The sequence below is a fragment of the Alexandromys fortis genome, unplaced genomic scaffold (assembly GCF_014885135.2).
Source record: "Alexandromys fortis isolate MF-2015 unplaced genomic scaffold, M_Fortis_MF-2015_v1.1 scaffold_284, whole genome shotgun sequence".
NCBI classification, from domain to species: Eukaryota; Metazoa; Chordata; class Mammalia; order Rodentia; family Cricetidae; genus Alexandromys; species Alexandromys fortis.
The window spans coordinates 881,930-905,372 of NW_026068160.1; the positions used below are offsets into that span (position 1 = coordinate 881,930).

Here is a 23,443-nt window from a genome sequence, read left to right on the forward strand (position 1 = left end):
TGCCCATGTGACCGCCTCTCCTTAGCGCCCTTCTTCCTTTGTAGGTGTGAGCACCCCCAGCTCTTCTCCACAGCACCGGCCAGCAGTCATCAGCCCGCTGTCCCTGAGCACAGAGGCCAGGCGGCAGCAGGCCCAGCAGGTGTCACCCACCCTGTCCCCGCTGTCACCCATCACTCAGGTGCGAGGGCGAAGTGGGTGGGGAAGATGGAAATTCCCAGCTCCTCCCTTACCCCTGGACTGTAGGATCTGGATCATGGTTCTGTTGTTAGCAGTTTATTTGTGTGTGTGCTTGTGGGTGCATGTATGTGTCATGTGCATCAGGTCCCTTGGACTGGAATTAGAGGTGACTGTGGGCTGGCATGTGGGTTTTCTGCAAAAGCAGCCAGCACTCAAGTCCACGCCAGCAGTCTGTGCCGCTCATCAACAGAGCTGCCGGGAGAAGCTGTTCAGACCAGTGAGTTTTTTGTTGGTTGGTTTTGCTTTTTTGAGACAGGGTCTTACTGTATATATTGCCATGACTGGCCTGGACATGTCCTGGAACTCACTCTGTAGACCAGGCTGGCCTCAAACTTAAGAGAAATCCACTTGGCTCTACCCCGAGTGTTGGGATTAAAGGTGTGCACCACCACAGCTAGCCATAATTCAGTATTTATTTTGGAGTATTTTTGTTTGTTTTTGAAACAAGGTTTATGTAACCTGAGGGACTGAGAATGACCTTGCATTAATCATCCTCTGTTCCCATCTCCTCTGTCACCACTCTTGGAGTGGTGTGAGGGCCATCAGCAGGCATCTGGGTTCCTGGGCAGAAAGAGCAGCTTAGAGTGATCCCCCTACCTCGGCCCCCGAGTGCTGGATGGCAAGTGTGCACCCCTGCCCAGGGCCTCTCTCACTGAGTGTGGTGTCCTTGCTCTAGGGAGAACAGGCTATTGGGATAAGACCCATAGAGCTCCCCCCTTGCCACTGCCGGCACCGAGGATCCAGCGTCTCATCCTTGTCTTCTGCTACAGGCCGTGGCCATGGACACCCTGTCCCTGGAACAACAGCTGTCCTATGCCTTCTTCACCCAGGCTGGTTCTCAGCAGCCTCCCCCACAGCCCCAGCCTCCACCTCCTCCTCCGCCTGTGTCACAGCAGCAGCCACCACCCCCACAGGTGTCCGTGGGCCTCCCCCAGGGTGGCCCACTGCTGCCCAGTGCCAGCCTGACAAGAGGGCCCCAGCTGCCACCGCTCTCGGTCACTGTCCCGTCCACTCTCCCCCAGTCTCCTGCAGAGAACCCCGGCCAGTCACCTATGGGGATCGACGCCACCTCGGTAAGCCTGAGAGGGTCCCTGGGCACTCAGGGTGAGCCTGAGAGGGTCCCTGGGCACTCAGAGGGCGAGCCTGAGGGGGTCCCTGGGCACTCAGAGGGTGAGCCTGAGGGGGTCCCTGGGCACTCAGGGTGAGCCTGAGGGGGTCCCTGGGCACTCAGTAGGACTCACTGCTTGCATTGTCTAAGCTGAGCAGTTACAGTGTATAGCTGGAAAATGGAGGTACAAACAGTCACTGATTCCAGACCCCACTCTCAGCTGCCCTCTTGCTGCGGCAAGTCAAGGGTTGCACTGAGAGGCCCCAGCAGGAGGGAGATCATGGGCTCCAAATTCAGGTTGAAGAGACAGACAGGTGCTAAGCTGAACCCCTTTAACCCCTGACCTCTGTTCCTTGATGAGTATGGGGGTGATGGGTCCCTCTGTTCGGCCGTATGGGAAGACCTATTTGGGAACACTGAGCTTTTCCCATTTTCCACTTCAGTCCTGGCTGCTGTAGGAGGCTGTGCCACCAAGTGGCTCTGAACCTCACAGGGAACCTGCCGAGGGGGCCCAGATGGAAGTATCCATTCAGGACTGGGGGTGGCACTGTGCTCGAGCCAGACAAGGAAAATCAGCAAAGCTTGGCCCTCACCCCAGGGACTTCTGGCCTCCAGGGACAGTGGACCTAAGTGGCCTCGCAGCTCATGGGGTTCTCCATATCGTCCAAGCTGGTCCCACCATGACTATCCTGCTGGTTGAGCGCCCTTCCTCTACACCCGTCTAGGCTTGACCCTCCCCAGCCTGCTTACCCAGGCCACTAAATACTCTGGGGAGGCTGAGAGTAAGAGACCCAGAAAGCTGTGTGAATGCTCGCAGCCTCCAGGCTGGAGTGTGGTCAGAATTCAGGCCCTGCCCCTGTACAACCTGCCTCTGAGGATGCCTTGAGCAGTCAGAGGGTATGACCTGTAGGATTGTATCTCATGTCATGTGCTCACTGCAGTTTTGTTTAACCCAGTGTGTTGCTGCGGACACAGGGGGGTTGCCAGGACGGGCTGCCAAGGGGATAGGGGCAGAAGACCATCCCCGCCTGTGAAGCTGCTGTTCCGTCCAATGTATGGGGTGGGGGTTTGTGTGGGTATGTACATGTGTGAATTCCAGCACACTGGGGTTCATGCAGCAGGTGTGCAATGTGTGTCTGTGCACATTCTAGATGTGCAGGCATAGTGTTGTAGATGCTGAGACATATCCATGGATGTGCACACACATATGTGTTCATGTAAATAGTGAATGCTGTGATGTGTGCAAGAGTGTTTGTAGGGGTGTAGGTGGGAAGTGTGTGCAAATGTATTTGTGGATGTTTTATATGTGTTCATGAATGGAGTGTGTGTATTGAGTGGAGGTATTCAGGTGAGTGTCGTTCGTATATGTGTTTATGTGGTGTGCTTATAGGAGTGTGTGGATTACCATATGGATGTACAACTGTGTCAGGTGGGTGTGCAAGGGTTTTGCATCTGACAGGAGTCCCTGCTGTGGGCTCCAGGTGGGGTCCGTGCGCCCTCGGGAAGCTGCATCAGTCAGATCCTCCACCTCAGAGCTCACGGTGGATTCTCAGGACCACTGACAGCCACGTGGCATCCATTGTTGAGGGTCCAGGCATCAGGCCGGGGTTTGTTGGGCCAGTGCAGGAGTCAGCGAACCCTGCCTGTCTGTCATCACAGGCCCCGTCTCTGCAGTACCGCACGAGCGCAGGCTCACCCGCCAACCAGTCTCCCACCTCTCCAGTCTCCAATCAAGGCTTCTCCCCTGGAAGTTCCCCGCAAGTAAGGGCCCCTCCCCTGGCCCTGTGCCACCTCCCCTCTCCCATGTGCCAAGTGCTCTCCTGTGCTGTCACCCGCTTCATGCCATCTGCCCGGGCTGTGCACCCACCAGGTAGGCCTCCTACGCCAAGGGGGCAGGACACAGGACAGGGCACAGAAGGTTGTCACACCGTTGATAACCATGGCGCAAAGGTCCTTGGGATGCCAGAACAGCCCCACTGTGTGACTCAGAGGCCTGTGAAGGTCAAGGGGCAGCCTGTCGAGGCACAGCCAGTCTGGGAGCTGCTCGGCCTCTCCCTCCACCCCTGGGTTCAGCTGTTGATACAGCAGACTGTATGTAACCACACTTAGCTGATATGGCCTTCGTTTTACTTGGGTTGTGGTTTTGAGACAAGGTCTTATGTAGCCCAGGCTGTCCCTCATTCACTGTGTAGCCCAAGTGACCTCAAACTCTGAATCCTCCTGCCTCAGCGTGTCAGTGCACGTCAGCACAACAGCCCAGATCCAGTGAGCAGCACATCCCAGATGCCCTGGCCCTGCAGGCCCAGATCAGCCTAAGAAAGCACCCTCCACTCCTCACAGCCTGGTTCCCTGTTCCGGGTTGAGGTGTGGCTCAGTCTCATTGGGCCCACATTCTGTTCAGAACATCTGTTGGGCTCACCATCCCGGGGGCCACCCCACCCTAAAATGCCACCAGGCAGAAACAGTTGTATTGTCCTTTGTAACGCCCCAGGCACTGAAGTCTCCTCAGCCCCAGTACAGGGGCAGTAGGTTCCTTCCAGGCTAGAACCAGAAGGAGCACCAGACAGAGCACCAGTCAAAGATGAGGCTGTGAGGTCCCCAGTGGTGGCCATCCACCTGCTTCAGTCAGCACCAGTCCACTCTCGCTGAGCTCTGGGGCTCGACAGCAGCAGGTAGGACAGAGGAGGAGCCTGCAGTCCGCTGCACACCTCTCTGAGAACAGTGTGGGACGTTCTTTGTCCCAGAGGGAGCAGGCTGTCCTAGTCCTGTTGTTCAGCCTGTGTGCCTGTCGCTCACTCATGTGGAAAACAGGTGCCTTCTGCTAGTGAGGCCAGGACTCTTGGGGAATTTGACTCTAGTGGAGACTGCAGAGGCAAAAGGTTCTTCCAGAACCCAGAGGTGCCTAGGCTAGACCACATATGGCTTCCTGTTGGGTTGCCTTAGGCAGGCCACTGGGCCTTGGCTGTGTCCCCTCTGAGCACGGTGCCGTGTTTATTCACCCAGGCCTGGTTCCTGCTAGAATTGAAGCCCTACCCTGAGTTGCTTACTTCAAGGGTAGCCTCACAATGCTCTGGGACAGAATTAGCCACCATCTCAGAAGTATGCCCAGCCCCCTCTTAAGTGAAATCCTCAGCTACTGCTGAGGCTCTGGGACTTGGGCAGCAGGGCCTGTCATGAGACATCTGTCTCCTCCAGGAACCGGATCCTGAACGCACCCTAGACGAAGCTCACACTGAGCCGGCAGCCCGTGGACACTGTCTCTTAGGATCTCATTGGTGTCTGCACTGCTCAGCACATTCAGGAAGGCCTGGGTCTGGTGGCTTCTTTGGGCCACTCAGTCACAGAGGAGAAAATGGGTGACCTGTCAGGCTCGTGATAGCTATAACTCTAGGTGCCTTGGGTGTGACTTAGCCACATTTACGGCCACCCAGCTCCAGGGCATGTCCTTGGTGTAGCCCACAGGAGCTCTCTTCTGACGGTCCTATGGTCCTAAAGGCCCCTGTCCTTCTGCCTGGTCCTGAAAGTCCAGCTAGCCGTGACTGAAAGGCAAGTGTCATAGGAATGCACCCCACAGAGCCCAGGGTGTCACAGTCAAACAGCCCTTGGAGGCAGCCCTAGGCATTGGCTTGTCCCTGACTGTGTCCTGTGCCATTTCCATGTTTCCCCAAGAACATACTGCATCCCAAACACAAATGCACACACTGTCTGTCCTCAGCTTCAGGAACCCCACAGTTCCTGCTTCCTCTAAGAAGGAAGTGCTGTTCCCCATACCCAGGGTTAGGGCAGTGCTGCCAGAGGGCCTGCACCCCAGCATCAGGGCACAGCCCCTAAGAATCACAAGCTAAATGACAGTTAACCCCACCCTCTAGAAGGCTCCAGAGGTCTCATCCCACCCAGGGGCTGTGGGAAGCACAGATGTCATGAACCCCCACTCCCGCCCCTGGGTCTCAGGCTGCAACCACAGCAGGGCTCTTTTCTGTCCACAGCACACGTCCACCCTGGGCAGCGTGTTTGGGGACGCGTACTATGAGCAGCAGATGACAGCCAGGCAGGCCAATGCTCTGTCCCGCCAGGTGAGCGGGTACCCAGGCCTATGGGCCATGCCACAGCAGGGCCAGGCCTCACAGAGACCTGTGCACCATCCTAGGCTTCACTGCTCTGCCCCCTGTCCTGCTGCCAGGCTGTGAAAGCGAATGCCCTGGCAAGGGTGACTTGTCCACATCTCCCTGACCTCTGTGAACCCTGCAGGGTAGAGTTTGAGGGCACGGGAGGAAGGGCAGGCATGTCCTTGGTGTGGGCTGCAGGAGCCCCTCCTGACTGTCCCGTGGCAGTGGCGGGAAGGGCTCTGCCGGAGGGGAAGCCTGGGAGGATTCAGTGGCTTCGAGTCCATCATCCATCCATCACCATGCCAGTAGGGCCGTGGGTGGGAGGAACTGTCCCGGTTCATCGTCCTCACAGCCTCTCCTGATCCCTGCGTAGCTGGAGCAGTTCAACATGCTGGAGAACGCCATCAGCCCCAGCAGCCTGTACAGCCCGGGCTCCACACTCAACTACGCCCAGGCCGCCATGATGGGTCTGAGTGGGAGCCATGGAGGCCTGCAGGACCCACAGCAGCTCAGCTACACGGGCCACGGCGGGATCCCCGACATCATCCTCACGGGTGTGTGTCCTCAGCCCACGCTGCCACCCCAGCTGTCTCCCCACAGTACACTCTGTTCCCTCTCCTCACACTGCACTGGGTTCCAGTTCTCATCTTCAGCCAGGGAGAGTTGCCATGCACGGGGCCTTCTGTTTAGGACCAAGCTGGTCACACTTCAGCCCAGTACTCTGTCCTTTGCTGGCAGTCCCCACACCCATATCCAGGGGACAGGCCTATCCATCCCACAGAGCATTGTAGCCAAACCTCACTCCATCTAGCCCAGTGGCCAGCCCACCCCAAGTCTCCCTTATCTACCTCCTGTTCTCTTATGGTCCCTGAAGAAGGGACTGCTTTCTGTGTGATCTGGGTCTGTTGGGGATAGTGTCCCCCCATCCTGTGGGCTTTATCCTCAGGACCCCTGCAGCTTGAAGGGTGGGTTCTGGTTAGATAGACCCATCCACCAGCCAAGAAAGGATGGCTGTGAGTCTCCAGGCCCGGAAACTGGGCAGGCACAGCCCTGACGGTAAAGAGCTGAGCCTCCAGGGAGTAGCCATACACCTCAGACCGTGAGTCAGAAGGGTGTATCCTTCAGGCAGACATTGCCGTGGTGTTGTAGGTCTGGTCTCAACCTGTACTCAGGACTGGACCACCTGAGGTTGTGTGCACCAGTGCCAGTGTCTACCCCATCATGAACACCTTAGCTGTTCTGATGCCCCTGCAGAGCTTTCTCTGGGGTAAGCTGCCCCCCACACTGGTGGGAGGTGTCTGGTTCCCTGGAGCCAAGGCTAAGCCTTATCATTTGTCCCCCCCACAGTGACAGGAGAGTCCCCCCCCAGCCTCTCTAAGGACCTGAGCAGCACACTGGCAGGTGTCAGTGATGTTGGCTTTGACTCAGACCATCAGTTCCCACTGGATGAACTGAAGATCGACCCTCTGACCCTGGACGGACTTCATATGTTGAATGACCCTGACATGGTCCTAGCTGACCCGGCCACCGAGGACACCTTCCGAATGGACCGCCTGTGAGTGGCCGTGCTTGCCACCCACTGCTGGTCAGTCCCCGACAGCGCCGCTCCAAACCTGGGGATGGCGATGTTCCGTCCTCCTTTGCCAATGGCCAAGCTTGTGGTTCTGAGCTTGCGATGCTGCCCAGCACCCCCTGCCAGCCACTACCCTGGTTGTTCACCTCCCTGATGCCAGGCCAGCTATCTGTCCATCTATCCGTCCAGCTGCAGCCAGGCTGATCACAGGGACTGTGAGTGCCTGGCCCCCATGGACTTTCCCCACGCTCTCTCCCTGGCCCCTCGTCGGGGATGATGAGGCCCTCATCAGTGGTCCACTTCCAAGATACCCAAAGTGTCACTCACTCCCAGATGTGCTGCACAGGGGGCTGGGGCCTGAGCGTGGGAGTGCCCCAGAGGCTAAGGTGCACCGTCCATTCAACTGTTCTCAGCTGTCACTGCCTCTCTTCATCCCTGCCCCTCCTCTGCCATCACCCCCAGTCCTGGTCAGGTCACGCATGCTCACCATGCCCAGGGCAAAGACAGCAGAGCAAAGGGACAGACCCGGAGCAGAATAAACACTATTGGATGGCGGCCTTTCATATTCCTGAGTGCTCTTGGAGCCTGACAGTCGACCTGTGGTCAAACGTGGCGTGGTCAGAGCCCACTGAAGCAGCCAGTGTCCCCTCCACCCTCTTTCAAGCACCCTTTGCCTACTGCCAGACAATGCCCAGCATTGCAATACAGGGCAGACGGAGGGTCACAGGCTGCCTGCCCATTTTCATCCTTCCTTCCCAGTCCCGTGATTGGTTCTTACTGCTGCTTAGGAACTGGGGCTCAGGCGACAGCAACCCTGTGGGTTTTGCTTTTCCTTGAGTTTGTATTAACGTTTGGCACGTGTTAGCCCCAGTCCCATCTTGACCTTTTTTTTTCAAGCCGGGCTGCCTGGCTGCTCACCCAGATGTCACTCAGCTGCACTTAGTCTCCACTCCAAAGAGCTGGATGGGCAAGGAGGGGACTGGATACAAGGTCCTGGTGACAAAACTGTCTGTAAGAACCACAGAACAGACTCCTAGGAACAGGTCTTGACTTTCGTTTCAGAGGAACGCATTTCCTCTGAGCCTCCCCAAGGTACAGCCAGGCCTCAGTAGTCAGCTGGTCGCCACATCTCTATGCTAACAGTCTGTGTTGGGAGCTGTGGGCCTGGCTTGTCTTTTGTGGGCCACTCTGATTCCCCACGACCTTGAGTTACAACTTGCCTTTATCCACCAGGGCCACGCCTTTTGCTTGTTTCTCGGTGATTTCGCCTATTGCCCATGCTGGGGGCTTGGGGAGCACGGGAACTGTGTGTGTCTTTCCCCAAGCCACTCTGTGACTGCCTGCATGAGAAAGCCGCTGCCCCTCCATCACCGTGCCCCACCCCGTTCCCATGGACTTGGGGACATGGCATTGGTTTGTCCGGTTCACCTGTCACCATGGTGCGTGCTGGGAGGGAATAGCAGGGATATCACCATCATCCTCCTAGGGAAGCATGCATGGTGCGTGCTTGTCTTTCACCTGCCTGAGCTATGTGAGACCCTGTCTTAAGACAGAAGGTGCACATGCTTGGAGTCTGATTCTCCCCAGGTGGAGAAGCCTGAACAAACAGCCTTAGCAAGGTAGAGAGCCAGAGGCAGTTGTCAGGCAAGGCCCGACTTCCAGGAGCCAGTCACTGGCCTTTCAGGTTCTCAGCTGGGGCAGGAGGGACATGGCCCCATGACTCCCCCACGTTTGTGGCCTCGTTTTCAACACCCCGCAGCCAGGACTATGCATGTAGCTATGTTAGCATGACTTGGTTCATTGCCAAGTTCCTTGATGGGGTGATGGGGCCCCAGCCAGGGGTTAGGTGCCTGCGTGTTCTGGATGGGCTCACTCTTCCCCCACCCTGGGCCTAGAGGCTCGGTGGCAGTGGTACCCCTGGGGTAGTCTTTGCTTTCTAGATGTCAGTTATCTTGCCTAGTATTGCCAAGCCATCCCGAGTCAGGGCTGCGGGGACCCCCAGCTGGTGACATGACATACTGACCCATTTAACTTTGTTGGGAGCAGCTATCCTGGAATCCCCACAACATGTACATAGATCTCTGCCCACATCCATGCTTTCTCAGGACAGGTTTGGACACCTGGCCTTTCCCCGCAGACCTCAGCCATGTGCCATCTTCAGCTGAGCCTCAGCCATGAGGCCGGTCTGACCCATTTCTCCATTTCAGAACAAAGTGGAGCACTATGCTCAGATGCCTCAATTTACCTCACCGTTTCAGCCCCTGGGGCAGTAGTTGTCCACCCACAGGCCTCCAGACAGAGGAGGCAGCTCTACCCAGCCTGTTTCTGTCCCCTCCAGCAACAGGTCCTGTCCATGTCCCTTCTCTGTGGCACCGTTCAATGCCAGGGAAAGCTCTCAAGTTCATTGCATACTTAGCCTGGCCTTGAGCTCTTTGGAAGACTCTTACAGGGGCCCTAGCGAGACCCACACGCCACCCCCAGCATGCCAGGATGGCTGGCAGCTGTCACAGTGGGCCTGGTGCAGGACAAGAACAGGCAGCAGGTATAGAGGCAGCCACCTGTGGCAGTGCTGACCACCATGGTCATGGGATTGGTTCACGGCATCCTGGGTTTTCTGTTTTTCCTTAGAAAGTTTCTGTGCCCAATAGAGCCACAGGTGGAGAGGGCTGGTGGGATCAGGGTCCTGGTGGAACTGCGGCACAGGTGTGGGTCAGTTGGGTCAGATTATATTTGTGCCCTAGGCCCTGCCTGTTGTCCCTCAAGAAGTGTCCAGGTGAGGGCATCATGGGGCAGAGTCGGTGTGTGGTCCGAACAGTTGGAGGAAGACACGACCTTTTCCAGACCCCAAGGCCTGCCTCAAGTGTGGTGGTTCCTGGTCCTTTTTATACCCTTTCTCCTTGTCCCCTGGGGTTCCTACTTCCTTCAGGAATCTCCTGGTGGATGACTTGGAGCCCCTGATCACTGCTGTCTCAGGCATGGCCCTCAGTGTGGCACAAATGCTCACCACCCCATTGGTCATAGCTGTGTCTCCCCATTGGGGCAGAAGGTGGAAGGACCTGTGCCCTCTCAAGCCTGGGTGCTGGGGTACTCCCAATGGCAAGGGGTCCCCTTCCATTGCTTTTTCAAACTCGTTGGGCTCAGGGGCCCAACTCTCTGGGCAAGGTGGGGACAGCGGCACCTTCTGGACTCAGCCTTTCCCTGGGGCTGTAGATCCGTCACATGTAGTAGGGGCTCACCCCATCTCTTGGGGCTCTAGAATCCCAGGGTGACCAAGGTCCAACTGATCACACAGGGGACATGAGGCCAGCTTTGGTTCTCAGGCTATCTCACCCCATAGTAGGAAACAGAATGCCTTGGGCTGGGCAGCCCCTCTGATATATGCAAATGGCTGGTCCCACCCCCTCCCTGTGCCCACGCTGGCTCCGCCCCCAGCATGCGCACTCTGCCGCTGTGGATGTCTGTGAACTACACACATGGACACTGCAGTTGGGGGTCAGGTTGCTCAGGGCACGCACGGCTGCCCACCCCACCTTCTGGCGCAGACGCTTCTTTGTATTTTTGCGCCCTTTGTAATGAAATGTAATAAAAACCCAATGTTTTCGTCTGGGCCTCTCCCTCTTTTCCTCCTCCATCCTGGATGCCTTGTTCTTCTGTGTCTGAGCCCCACACAGGCCTGAGCTCCTTGCACAGCCCCCACTGAGCCATTCAGTGACTTTGGGGTTCTTCAAACTTGGAATGCCCGTCTGATCATACCAGGGGTGTCAGCATCTGTAGTGATTATCTGAATGACCAGAGTACAGATCTGGGCCTCCCTGGGGGCCGTTCACAGAGTGAGCCTCCTGCAGCAGAAACCAGAGCCCCCAGTCCCCCGCATTTATACTTTATTAGCCTTTCCTTCCCAGGCCAGGCACCCCTCCAGAGCGATGCCAGACCCACAGACACCTGTAGCTCAGGCTACCACAGTTCATCAGGCAGCGGTGCCCACGTGAGTTCCCTAGGCCCTCTGCAGCTGGTGATTCCCGTAGTCCTCAGGGAGTGTATCTGTAGATTGAAAGACAGCGGGTGAGAATGCCTCCTGGAGCCTTTCGGGTCCTGCCTGCTGGCCCCAGCTCACCATTGCAGCGGTAGCGCAGGTTAGCCCAGATGATGTTCTCTTGGGAAAAGCAGAAGACGCCCAGGCGACCACCACGCATGGCCGTGTCCAGCACCACGTTGCTGTCAGCCACTAGCTCAGGACCCTCATAGAACCGCACCCTGTGAGGGGAACAGTGAGGTGGGGTTCCCGTGCTCACCCCCTTCATCACTGGTGTCACAACAGGAGCAGGAGAGCCTGCCTCAGTTTTCCCTGTAAGAATGTGTTAGGTGCCCTGTACAAAGGTGCTGGGGTCCTGTCAGTTCCAGTCAGGACCATCTGCCTATGCTGCAGATGGAGCCCATTTCTTCTAGAACCACCACAAAACGGGGCATCCCCAGTGCAGCTCACCCACTGCAGGGCAGTCCCCACCTGATGTAGCCAACTTGAGGCCGGTGCTGCAGGAACCAGCGGTAGGATGTCTTATCCTTCCAGCCCACATTGCGAGGATCCTTCCACAGCAGCCGCACCTGGGATGCTGTGTCCCCCGTGTGCCACAGTGCATTGCGGAGCTGTTCCCCAGGACCCGTGGAGGACTTGACTGCCTGTCACAGGGAGGGGAGTCTGCAGTCTCTGGACTGGAAGCACAGGGCACCCTGCGGCCCCTCTAGGTTTGCTGGCTTGTAGGTTACAGGTGCCTGCTGGGATAAGCTGGCGTCTAGAGAACCTGCACACCTGTTGCGGGTGACTGCAGGAGGAATATGCAGTGGCCAGGGAAAACTCGGGTTCTGTGAAGGTTTGGGCTGAAAGGTACACGAGGTGCTCCTAAGGGAGTGCGCTCTCCTCCCTCTCTCTCTCTCTCTCTCTCTCTCTCTCTCTCACTCTCTCTCTCTCTCTCACTCACTCACTCACTCACTCACTAGTTCCCTTCCTTCCTGAGGCAGGATATATCTTCAGTTTTTCACTGCATACTGTATATATGTGGTGTATGCACATGGAGGTGCGGCCGGGAGTTAGTGTCATATCCATCCCCAAGAGTTTGCCACCTTGTTCAATAGAGCAGGGTCTGTAGTGAAGCCTGGGGCTCCCCAGTCTGATTAGCCTCGCGAACCAGCTTACTCTGGGCGCGTCTCTACCTTTCAGGCTGGAATTACAGGTGGGCCGCCATGCAGACCCAGTATTTGTGTGGGTTCTGGGGAATACAAACTCCAGTCCCCGTGCTTGGACTGCAGGGGCTTCTTTCCCAGCCCTCCTGCAGGAGGATTCACGGGCTTGTGTGGCAATGGTTGGGGGAGAATAAGGGTAGTGACCTTGAGGGCTGTGGGACAATGCTGGAAGGCTGTGAAGGCTTTGGGAAAGGATAGTGGGGGGGTGCGGGGACCAAGAGGGCGCAGCGCAGCAAGCACCTTGAGCTGGATCCCTGGTTCGGCCACCGCCCGGAAGGGGTTGGCCTGCCAGTATGTCTGTTCCATCTGTTTCCACATGACCACGTAGAAACTCGAGCTATCCTGGTAGCCGAAGATGAAGCCAGCGTAGTCATCATCAGTGACCGTGTTCACATGGAATGTGCCCTCGAAGTCTACGCCATTGAAGGCTGTGTACCCTGTAGAAGGGGAGAGAGAAATGGGGCCTCCCAAAACTTGCTTGCTCTGGACACCCAGTTCCTCCAGAAAACTAGGTTCACTTCCAACCTAGTTTTCTGATAAGGCCCCACCCCCAGCATACCATTGGCCATATCCAAAAGCATTCCAAATCCCCCCTGGCTCAAGGGCTAGGCCGCCCAAGACCACTTCCTCACAAGGCCATGCCCTCAAGACCCTACGCACAGCAGCAACCCCACCCTTCCCGGGTCCAGACCAACCAACATGGAAACCCACCTATGGCCACTCCAGCAACCTGCCATCTGTCCTCACCTCTCTGTCTCCCCTCTTCTCTACCCTTCCCAAGACTAGGCTGACAGGTCCTGCTCTGTGGCCACGCCCCCATGATCCTGCCCCGCCCTGCCCCGCCCCGTCTCACCCACAGCTAGGCCAGGGTCACTGTTCATCGTCTGCACGATCTCCATTCCCTGGGGAGGTCGGAACAAGGAAGAGTCTCAGGCCGGCGCTGAGGGGCTCCTTGGCTTCCTTAAACAGCCACCATGGCCCCTGGCCGCACCTGATTGAGCACCACCCAGTTGGGATCAATCTGCGCGTCCCCCTCGGGATCCAGCACAACGGTCTGGAAGGCCCTGAAGTCGGTGAGAGTAACCTCCGCATTCTCGGGGCACACGTCGATCTTGTCTACGACCTTGTCAGCGTCAAAGTCGCCCTGACACGCGTCACCCACGCCATCCCCTGAAAGGAGGTGGGACACGAGCTGCCACTGTGGGCTCAGTTCAGGCCGCTCCCTCCACACACGAGATGCCGGCCACACCCACACCTGTTACTGACCAGGCCCACATCAGCTAGTGACTACACCCTCACTGCCCTTACTGTCACTGTCCTCCTGGCCTGAGTTGGGCACCAGGCGGCAGTTGTCCTGGTCGTCAGGGACTCCGTCATTGTCGTCATCGTCATCACAGGCATCGCCCTGGCCATCATGGTCCGAGTCCTGCTGGGCGCTGTTGGGCACTGTGAAGCAGTTGTCCCAGGAATCCTGGTGTCCGTCCCCATCCCTAGAGTGAAGGAGTGGACGATGGGACCCTGGGAGGGGATGTCATGCACCACTCAGCCGCGACCATCTCAAGGGCTACTTACTGGTCCTGGTCGCTGTCACAGGCATCACCCACAAAGTCGTGATCCACATCTCTCTGCAGTGGGGTCAAGAGTCAGTCAGGGCCGAGAACCCCCGGCTGCCCTTGGCAGGAAGGCTCCCCTAGGAAGTGGCATACCTGATCCGGGTTGTCTCTCTGGGGACAGTTGTCACAGGCATCCCCAACGCCATCATCATCGCTGTCACGCTGGTCAGCGTTGGGCACCCTGGGACAGTTGTCAGCTACATTTTTTATTCCTGAGATAGATCAATGAAATAAGGCTGGATCCCGAGAAAGGCCAGGTTAGGACAGGGTCAGAACAGCATGGGTCAGGCCTGGCACCTGAGAGAGAACCCACTCCTGCAATGCAGGTCGCCCTCTGACCTCCACATGTGTGCCATGGCCCTCATGCACATACATGCATGCACACAGGTGCGTGTACACAGAAATGATAGATTAAAATGTAATAAAAATGTTGTTTGCTTTGGCACTCCCTGAGTTAAGGCCAGCCAGGTCTATATAGTGAGTTCTAGAATAGCCAGGGCTAAACAGAGATACTCTAGCCATCTCGCAACCCTGGTTTCAGGCTTCCCTCTGTTGACTTTAGCCACATCAGGGTGGGTCACCATTCATCTTCCAAGCATTCAAGCACTGCCACTGAGAGATGGGCCCCCCCTCGACTCCCCAGCCATGCTCACGGTCGCCATCAATGTCGTCGTCGCAGGCATCGCCCCGGCCATCCTGGTCTGTATCTTTCTGGTCATCATTCTTCTGGGACCCGCAGTTATCACAAGCATCTCCCCACTTATCGCTGTCCGAGTTGCGCTGGTCTGGGTTTCGAACCAGCGGGCAGTTGTCCTAGAAGACAGGGCAAGTGAAGTCGGGGGGGGGGGGGGACACAGATCGCCTCCCAATTGGCTGATAGCTTTAGTTCAATTTCCCCGGAGCTTACTCAGTGTAAGGAGAGAACCGTTTCCTGCAAGTGTCACACTGGTGAGTGGACACACACACACACACACACACACACACACACGAGCTAATTAATTAATTTAAAAGAAAAAGAAACAAAAACCACTTCCCAGACCTGTGCATCTCCAAGTAGGTCCCGCCCCTCCGTCGGAAGCTGGACAACCAACTAGAGGTCAAGCCGTCCCCAAACACCGTCCACGGCCCTCTCGCATTTACCTGCTCATTGGGGATTCCATCCCCGTCTGCGTCCGGGTCGCAAGCGTCTCCGATGCCGTCGCGGTCCACGTCCTCCTGCCCCGAGTTGGGCACGGTCACGCAGTTATCCTGGGGAGCGATACGCCGAGTGAGGGGGCGTGTCTATCTGGACTCACCACGCCCTCCAGGTCACGCCCTCCAGGTCACACCCACCTTGCGGCACTGGCGCTCTGAGCAGCGCAGCTTCTCGTCCGGGAAACCGTCCAGGTCCGTGTCGCGGCCGCAGAGGAGCCCGTTGCCGGCCCAGCCGATGGCACACTGCGCAGGGCAGTCGGTGTTAATGTCCACGCACGCCTGAGCCCGGGGACCCCTCCTCCACGACCTGTGCGCCCTCACTCACCACGCATGACGTCGAACCGTCGCGCTCCAGGACGCAGTCCGCTTTCTCATGGCACGGGCTGGGTGACCGATCGGGACAGAAGCGCTGCCCACGCCGCTGGCAGCCTGACGTCTGGTTACCCACGAAGCCGGGTTGGCAGGGGCCACACTGGAAGGAGCCCTGTACACAGGCGCGGTTAGTCAACGGGGCACCCACCCGCGCCTCACTGGCGTCATTCTCATCATCCCTGCCTTCCTTACCCGGGTGTTGACACACACGGAGTTTGGGACGCAATTGTGTTGCCCGGTCTCACACTCGTTAATATCCGTGCAAACCTGGGAGACGGAGACCACTGTCAGACGACACACGTTTCACCCAGGACCTGTCTGTCCGCCCTGACTTCAGGGACTTCCTCGCTGGAATGAGGATGTGGACCGAGGTTTCTGGACAAAATGCCTTCCATTCCCTCCTGCCAAAAACGTCGGGTTTATGCTCTCATAACCTGTTTGTTGGTCTTGGCGAAGGCCAGCCCCACGCCCTCGTGGGTGGGGCCGCTGTACCCAGGCGGACAGACATCGCAGTGGAAGCCAGGGCTGGTATTGACGCACCGCACACGCGGGAAACAGGGGTGAGCGTTGCACTGTGAGGAAGCAGCACATAAAATTAGAGGCCCTAAGGTGAACCTCGAGAGCCGCTCCTTGGGGCTTCCCGGATCTGGACACGGGTTTGTTTGTTCTGTTTTATTGGAGACAGTGTCTCTGCATAGCCCTGGCTGCCCTGGAACACACCATGTAGACCAGGCTGGCCTCGAACTCAAAGAAAGCTGGGGTTAAAGGCGTGCGCCACCACCACCCGATCGATTGGTTTCCAGCCAGGGCCATCAGCCGGTTCTTGGGGAAGGGGGTCACACGGGATGGAGATCCCATGGGTCGCAGACGAGTTTGCCTTGATGGACATGGGGTTGTGACCCCTTAGGGGTGAGGAAATGAATTTGGAGTGCGAGCATCCCCAGCCGAGGGAGGAAGTGGCCGACGGGGTGTGCCGGCACGGCAGCGGCAGCGATTGCCAGGTGTATGAGGAGGGCGACTTTCTAAAGTGGACGAGTGGTCGGGGCGAGCGAGACCCAGTGGTGAGGAGGATGGTTGGGGAGAGCCACCCACAGCGTCCAAGGAGTCGTCGGGGTGGGCGTTAGTAGGTGCAGAAGGCGTGGTCAGGGCATGCGTCTTGGACAGTGATGGAGTTAGCCTGGGTGGAGCTTCCTGGGTAGATGTGAAGTCTTCTGGATTTGCGCCCCGGGTTAGGGGCGGGAGGACACCCTCGGTGGATAAAGGGGTCGTCGGGATGGAAGGAGTTTGTGGTGGGGTCGACCCGGGTAGCGTCAGGACGGCAGGGGTGTGGGTAGCCCGCGCACCTCATTAACGTCGGTGCAGTGCGAGCCGTTGCCAGTGTAGCCGGGAGGGCAGGGGCCGCAGCGCGCGCCGTTCGCCGTCTCCGTGCAGACCACGCCGGGGAAGCAGGAGCTCGGAGCGCAGAGCGATACCGGCCGCATGCTCAGGCCAGGAGTGCGCGCGGACTGCATCCCTTTGGAGACCCGAGTAATTAGGCCATGCTCGGGGGGAGGAGCCTCTCCGAACCACACCCAGGGGAGAAGCTTTTCGGGCAGCGCCTACAAGACTAGCTTTCTTCGCCCAGGGTGGAGCCGTTCATGACCACGCCCCTCGGGTGGGCTCATTTTAGCCCACTGGGGCGGGGCATGCTCGCGCGTGCGCGCTGCCGCTGCATGTCCTCTTAGCTCCACGCAGTCCCGGGTCTGCTCGCACCTCTGGCGTCCCCGCAATCCTCCTTCCCTACCCCTCTTCCTTCTTTTCTCCTGTTTCCCCACCCCTCCTCTGGTCCTCGGCCCCGGAAGTGCTCACCGCAGGCGTCACATTCCATCACCGTATTCTTCAGGAACGTGATCTCCTTGACCTGCGGATGAAGGAGGTCAGCAGGAAGCTTCCCTGTGCGCCCCTTCGTGGTCCTCCTCCTCCCACGATCACCTCCCTGGGAAGCCTGGTGCCCACAACTCCCTTTGCACTAGCCCCTTCTGGATCCTGTCTCCCTGGCTCTGATCCCCGCGCGCTGTCCCGCGCCCCTGTCCACTCTGTCCTACACTTTTGCCCATTCTGTTGTTCGCTGTTTCTCTTTCCCTGCACTGTCTCCCTGTCTATCCTTTTCTGTCCCCTCTCTGTTCTCCGCCCCGTCACTGCGCTGGGTCCTCTGTCCCTGTTTTTCCCCACACTGTCTCCCTCTCTGCCCCCTTACCTGCTGTCTCAACAGCTCCCTCACGTCCTGCAGCGCCGCGTTGGTCTCCTGAAGTTCTCGCAGCATTTGTGGGGCCAGGTCTCCACCTGCATCCGCAGGGGCCACTGATGGGCGACGCAACCACCCCATCATCCCTCGCCAACCATCATCCATCACCATCTCCGGGGCCCTCCAAACCCACCCCGCTGCTCCAGCTCCACCCGCCGCCTTATTTATTAGCCCAGCCTTTGGAGAGCGGACCCCAAGCTCCGAGGAGGGGGAACCGCGAGCTTGGAGGCCTCCTGCCCACCCACACCTCCCACTTAGCCGCTTTACCCAGGGGGATCTGGCCCTGTCCGGTCGCACGCATGGCAGCCAGGACGAGCACTAGAACGCAGGCGGTGGGGCCCATGACGACGGAGCTGCAGCTGCTGTCGGCGTCCTTGAGCCCGCGCCCTATTTATTCCCGCGCCCGGCCCGGGACAGCCCCCGCGGCCCTGCCCAGAGCCCGCCACAATGTAAACAGGCCGGGCTCTGCATTCAGGGCCGCGCCCCACGGCCCCGCGGAATGACCCTCGACTGATCAGGACATGATGGGGTCTAAGGAGAAAGAGGGATGAACCTGAGGGAGTCAAGTGGGGCTCCCCTCTCGCACTCCCATTCACCATCGGGACAGTATCTATCTGCCCCTCTCATATGACATTTGGAGTCACAGGTGATAGAAAAGTCCGAACCAACACACTCAGGTTCTTACAGTCCACATTTCTGAACCCTGCAACCCCCCCGTGGGCGTGGCTCAGCGGGCGTCTGCAGGGACTTTTGAGAGTACAATATCCTGATTCCAGTCCCAGTACCTCCAAAGAAACAGAATCACCAGGAAACGGTGACTGTGCCTCAGTTTCCCCTTTTGCACTGTCGAGGAAACAATGGGGTAGGGAAGGGAACCTCTGCTTCCCTGGGGTTCTGTACCCAGCTTTGCCCCCCAGCCACTGGGGAGACAGCCAGTCACAAAAAGAAAAATGGCTGGGAACTGAAAAATCCTCCTTCCTGGGCCAGTCACCTCAGGGTCCAGGAACTTCTCCCAGAAGACCCGGCTCAGTCTGTTACACAGAAGCTGGGATCAGGGGAAGGGACTGATCCATCTGGGGCCACTGTGAGCCAAACCAGAGTCCCAGAAAGACTTGTTGTTCCAATAAGAAGTCATAGGGGGCTTCCTGGAGGAGGTGGCTCAGGGACAAAGACTAAAAAGGGCCTTAGATCAGTGGTGCTTAGCTCCAGTGAGGGGGTGTTGGAGGATGTGTATCTAGATCTGTGTTACATAAAGCTGTGCCCATCGTGAGTCAAGTTCCCTGCTAGGTAGCTAGTGGGGACACAGGAAGACAACAGTTCCCACCCTGCCAGAGGCAGCCTGGGATACACTGTCACTCAGAGGTGTCGGGGGTCCTCAGCAGGAATGAGCTTGGACTGCCAGAGAAAAGCCCCCCAGGGCGTCAGACTGGGGGGAGGGAGGCTAGCAAAGGGCAGTGCCAACGTCTTGAGGCCCAACTTGTCTTTGGAAGGCAATAGGGACACAGAGTGGGAGGAGGGAGAACAGCCCGGCAGAGGGAGGCTGGGGGTGACCATGTTCTGAGAAGCACACTCCCTGCCTGGCTGGGCTACCTCCTGTTTTCTTTGGCTTCCAGCACACCTGGGGCTGCTTCTGCTGGCCAGTGCTGGAATTCTCAAGAAACCACCACTGCTGGTGAACCTGAGTGCTTGAGCCTCTGACACGGGAGCACATGGCAGCCCAACAAGTGTGGAGCAAGGCAGGCAGAGCTGGGGCGCTGGACCATGTGGGAGACAGTCAGGACTGATGGGGAGGGGAGCTCAAAGGACAGCCTAAATTCCACCGGGCAGAGACCCCTAACCCTGGCCTCACTCCGCAGGTGTCTCCCTGGGACCTTGAGCCTGTGTCCCTCTTCCACTCTTCCAAGCACAGCAGACATTGGGATGAGAGATAGCCTGTGGAAATCCTCAGTGGGCCTGCTTCTGTAACCTTGAGTCTGTGCAGAGAATGTTTCAAATGCACACAAGCCGGCAGTGGTGGCGCACGCCTTTAATCCCAGAGGCAGAGGCAGGAGGATCTCTGTGAGTTCGAGGCCAGCCTGGTCTACTGAGAGCTAGTTCCAGGACAGGCTCCAAAGCTACACAGAGAAACCCTGTCTCAAAAAAAAAAAAAAAAAAATCCAAAAATAAGTGCATACATGCACACACAACACCATATATAAGCACAACCCTATACATATACACACACAACCCCAGACCCACCCACGCACACACACAGCCCTTCCCTCATGAATCCAGGCTCAGTTCTGGCCCCAGCCAGGCAATAGCTGTGATATTCTGGAACTCATGAACCCAGGCCAGTTGCCCTTCCCGACATCCAGGCTGAGTGGTTCCAGGATCAGGGCCAGGTGAGGCCTGCTGTTGGAGCCCCAGGGGCCCTTTCTGACTGACGCCTGCTGGGCCAGGAGACTGTGGCGCCAACTGCAGGCCACCGCCCAGGGGGAAAGTTTGTTGGCTGCCCAGCCACAGGCTGGGTCTGGGGAATCCATCAAGGCAACAAGGGGGAGGTTCACTTGGCCATTTCCACAGCCCAGCCAGATCTACACTCCATAATAAGGGGTCAAGAAGCCAGTGTCTGAGGCCCGTGTCTGCCTAGGCCTTCAGCAGGCTCTGCCTTCTTTCCACCCTTCTCGCCCCAGACTTGCCTCAGATTAAAGACAGCACCACGTCATTCAAGGCTCAGGCACCATCAATACTGATCACACACGCACACACGCACGCACGCGCGCACACGCACACACCTATCACGCTATTGTGCACCATACTGTGTTATGTAGAGGTCAGAGAAAAGCCAGCAGGGGCGGAACCGGGTCCTCAGGCTTCTCCAGGCGCCTTTATCTCCTGAGACATCTTGCCTGCCCTCATCTGAATTTTTTTTTCTTTTTTGAGACAGGGTTTCTCTGTGTAGCCATGGCTGTTCTGGAACTGGCTCAAGATCTGCCTGCCTCTGTCTCCCGGCGTGGGGGCGAATTATAGGTGTGCACTACTACCGCCAGGCTTCCTTCCTTCCTTCCTTCCTTCCTTCCTTCCTTCCTTCCTTCCTTTCTTTTTTCAGTTTTTTTTTTTCAAGACAGGTTTCTCTGTAGCTTTGGAGCCTGACCTGGAACTAGCTCTTGTAGACCATACTGGCCTCAAACTCACAGAGATCCACCTGCCTCTGCCTCCCAAGTGCTGGGATTAAAGGCGTGCACCACCACTGTCTGGTAACAAAATGTTGTGAGCCACCATGTGGTTGCCAGGAATTGAACTCAGGACCTTTGGAAGAACAGGCAATGCTCTTAACCACTGAGCCATCTCTCCAGCCCCTTTTTTCAGTTTTTTTGAGCCAGGGTTTCTCTCTAGCCACCACCGCCTGACTCTTTCTCTTTCTTCACATATTTCAAATTTTGGTCTACATTTTTATGTCTTCAAGAATTGATTCAAGAGACCTAAACTTCACTAGGACCCGGCTGGAATGGACCAGAGACATCTGGTCAGAACTCAGGTCTGAGATGCGGGTGTTACAGCCTCTTTGTGCCCCCCGGAGTATGGGGAATTAGGAGGGGAGGGGTGGGGGTGCCTGAGCCTCCACTAGTCCCCTGCTCCCCATTGTGAGGGAGCCTTTGGGTGGTCTTGAGGCTCTGCCTCTTGCTAATGAGGAAGAACCACCAAGCACAACCAGGAAGCAACCTCGGTTGCTCAGGTTTCATCTGCAGTGCTACACACGCATGTATACACACACTCACACGCCCATACACACATACACAGATGCATGCACACACACGCACACAGACTCATATATATACAGACGTGCACGCTCACACACATATAAATGAGTTCAAGAAAGATCCCCACTTTTTGGGATTAATGCCAGAATCAAGCACACATTTGTAGTTCTCACAAACTTCACAGAGAAAACGTTAGAAAATAAACTGTATGGTCCAGAATGGTGGCGCTGGAGTGTGGTCCCCGTGCCAAGGAGACTGAGGCACAAGGATGCAGCTCCAGGCCAACCCAACTACACAGGGAGTCTCTGCCTCAGAAAAGCAAGCCGAGAAACCTCCTGGCTCAAGGCCACTCCGGTGCTCAGGGGGAGCAGGATGGAAGATAAGGAGTTCAAGGCCATCATCAGCTAGAATGAAATCAGAACAGCCTGTCTGGGGAGCCGGGCAGGAGTGAAAAACTAAAATAACAATTAAAATACAATTCTAATGGCTGGGACTGTAGCTCAGCTCCATCCCCAGCACCACATAAGCCAGGCCTGGTGGAGCATGCCTACTCTCCTGACACTGAGGAGGTGGAGGCAGGAGGATGGCACCTTCCAGGGGACCCAGGCTACATATAGGGAAACTTGGTTTAAGAGCAGCTGCCAGGCACGATACACACTTGTCACCTCCGCCCGTGGCAGGGAAGAAAGGGAGGATCCCTGCCATGCTGAAAACACAGGCCACAGAAGAAAAGTCTACCCCGGGTTTTTGCAGTAGGCTGGGGACTGAAGAGGGGAGCCCCAGGCCTCAGTCCTCTGCTGCTCTCCGCCGCAGCCTCAGTGCCTGTACAGTGCAGCCCTTGTTCACTGGCTGATGAATGGAGCAGGGACCGCTGTGTTTACGCCTGGCACCTGCCCAGGCCTGGGGAAGAGACGCTGCCATGAGGTTGGGCAGCAAGGTGCCAAAGAAATGTCAGCTGGCAGAGGCCACTGCATGGAGGGCTCAGGGCTGAATGTGAGGCTGTGGACAGAAGGGTTGTGGCCAGGGGACACTGTGCAGGGCTGATAAAGTCTAAACTATCCCAGGTGAGCAGGTATCCTGTGACTGGCCTGGTCCAGGCATCCGAGGTAGATGAAGGATGGTCGATGGGAGCCAGGCCTGGGCTGCACAGTCTTCCCAGCCTGCATCTGGCATCATCTGGCTGTGACTCTGGGGCATGCCCACCTCCAAACGACTTGCTCTCCCTGCTGCCGCCATCAAATGGCTTCCACTGTACCTGAGCAAGGCCCAGCGCAGCTCCACGGGTCACCTGATGACACTGGGGTCAGAGTGACAGCCATGATGGTTCAAGGAAGAGTCATGATGGTGGGTGGATAGCTGGAGGGGAGGGAGGCTAGACACACGCCTCACCTCTCCCCTGCATCAGCTTCAGTGGTTCCCTGTGATGTGGCTAGTGGTCCTGGCAGATACCAAACTGGACTGGTTGCCTTCACCTGTGACTGGCCCCTCTGTCTACACTGGCCCTGTGGAAAGGTGACCATCCCAGCCCCAGGAAGGTTGCCACTGGGCATGGCTCCAGGTCTGCCTTGGTCGCTCCCTTGACCTCCACTGAGTTCCAGGCAACCATGGATGTCAGGGAACATCCTGCTTAGAGAACCACTCAGCCTGTTCTTTCCAAACACCTGGAGGTCAGCAGCGGTCAGGGACTGGTGTCTGTGTCCTCACGCCATCACAGCTCCAACAGCGTTCAAGGGATGTTCCTCTCCCTCACCCTTGGCTCCCAAAGGCTGACACATCAGATCGCAAGGATCACCAAGATTGTGCCAGTCACAGTGTCCCAGGGCCCAGAGTGGCAGCTAGCAAGCAGACTCCAAGAGAGGACGAAACATTTGTCTAGGGCTGGGCAGTCAGGTGAGTTTGATTGTGAGTTCCACTAGCGTGTGTGTGTATGTGTGTGTTTGTGTGTGTGTGCATTATGTATGCATATATATTCATG

At 57.2% G+C, this 23,443-nt stretch overlaps 2 protein-coding genes across 9 annotated transcripts in view; one reads left to right on the forward strand and one right to left on the reverse strand.

Moving 5' to 3' along the window:
• Crtc1 (CREB regulated transcription coactivator 1) overlaps positions 1–10,631 on the forward strand; it is a 55,974-nt gene extending 45,343 nt beyond the window's left edge. For 4 of the 7 annotated variants that reach the window (XM_050127704.1, XM_050127703.1, XM_050127709.1 and 1 more), the window contains 6 exons: positions 45–178; positions 1,008–1,310; positions 3,005–3,106; positions 5,332–5,418; positions 5,825–6,005; positions 6,799–10,631. In XM_050127704.1, the coding sequence (XP_049983661.1) occupies positions 45–178; positions 1,008–1,310; positions 3,005–3,106; positions 5,332–5,418; positions 5,825–6,005; positions 6,799–7,010 (1,019 nt within the window). In that variant the 3' untranslated portion in view covers positions 7,011–10,631. The remainder of the gene's footprint in view (positions 1–44; positions 179–1,007; positions 1,311–3,004; positions 3,107–5,331; positions 5,419–5,824; positions 6,006–6,798) is intronic. The other 3 variants (XM_050127706.1, XM_050127707.1, XM_050127705.1) reach the window with 3 other exon arrangements.
• A 257-nt stretch (positions 10,632–10,888) lies between these two features.
• On the reverse strand, positions 10,889–18,075 carry Comp (cartilage oligomeric matrix protein). Of its 2 annotated transcripts, none has more exons than XM_050127698.1 (19): positions 17,993–18,075; positions 17,678–17,763; positions 17,290–17,341; positions 16,785–16,954; positions 15,876–16,013; positions 15,634–15,708; positions 15,395–15,553; positions 15,208–15,312; positions 15,016–15,123; positions 14,529–14,688; positions 13,969–14,087; positions 13,835–13,887; positions 13,571–13,752; positions 13,254–13,432; positions 13,116–13,164; positions 12,503–12,699; positions 11,529–11,701; positions 11,139–11,278; positions 10,889–11,065 (listed from the first exon to the last, which is right to left on the reverse strand). In XM_050127698.1, the coding sequence occupies exons 1-19, from the start codon at positions 18,066–18,068 to the stop codon at positions 11,019–11,021; spliced, it is 2,268 nt and encodes a 755-aa protein (XP_049983655.1). In that variant the 5' UTR covers positions 18,069–18,075; the 3' UTR covers positions 10,889–11,018. The 2 variants fall into 2 exon arrangements, with proteins under 2 accessions (XP_049983655.1, XP_049983656.1); XM_050127699.1 differs by having other exon boundaries at positions 17,678–17,781; positions 17,993–18,054.
• Positions 18,076–23,443: the final 5,368 nt, after the last annotated feature.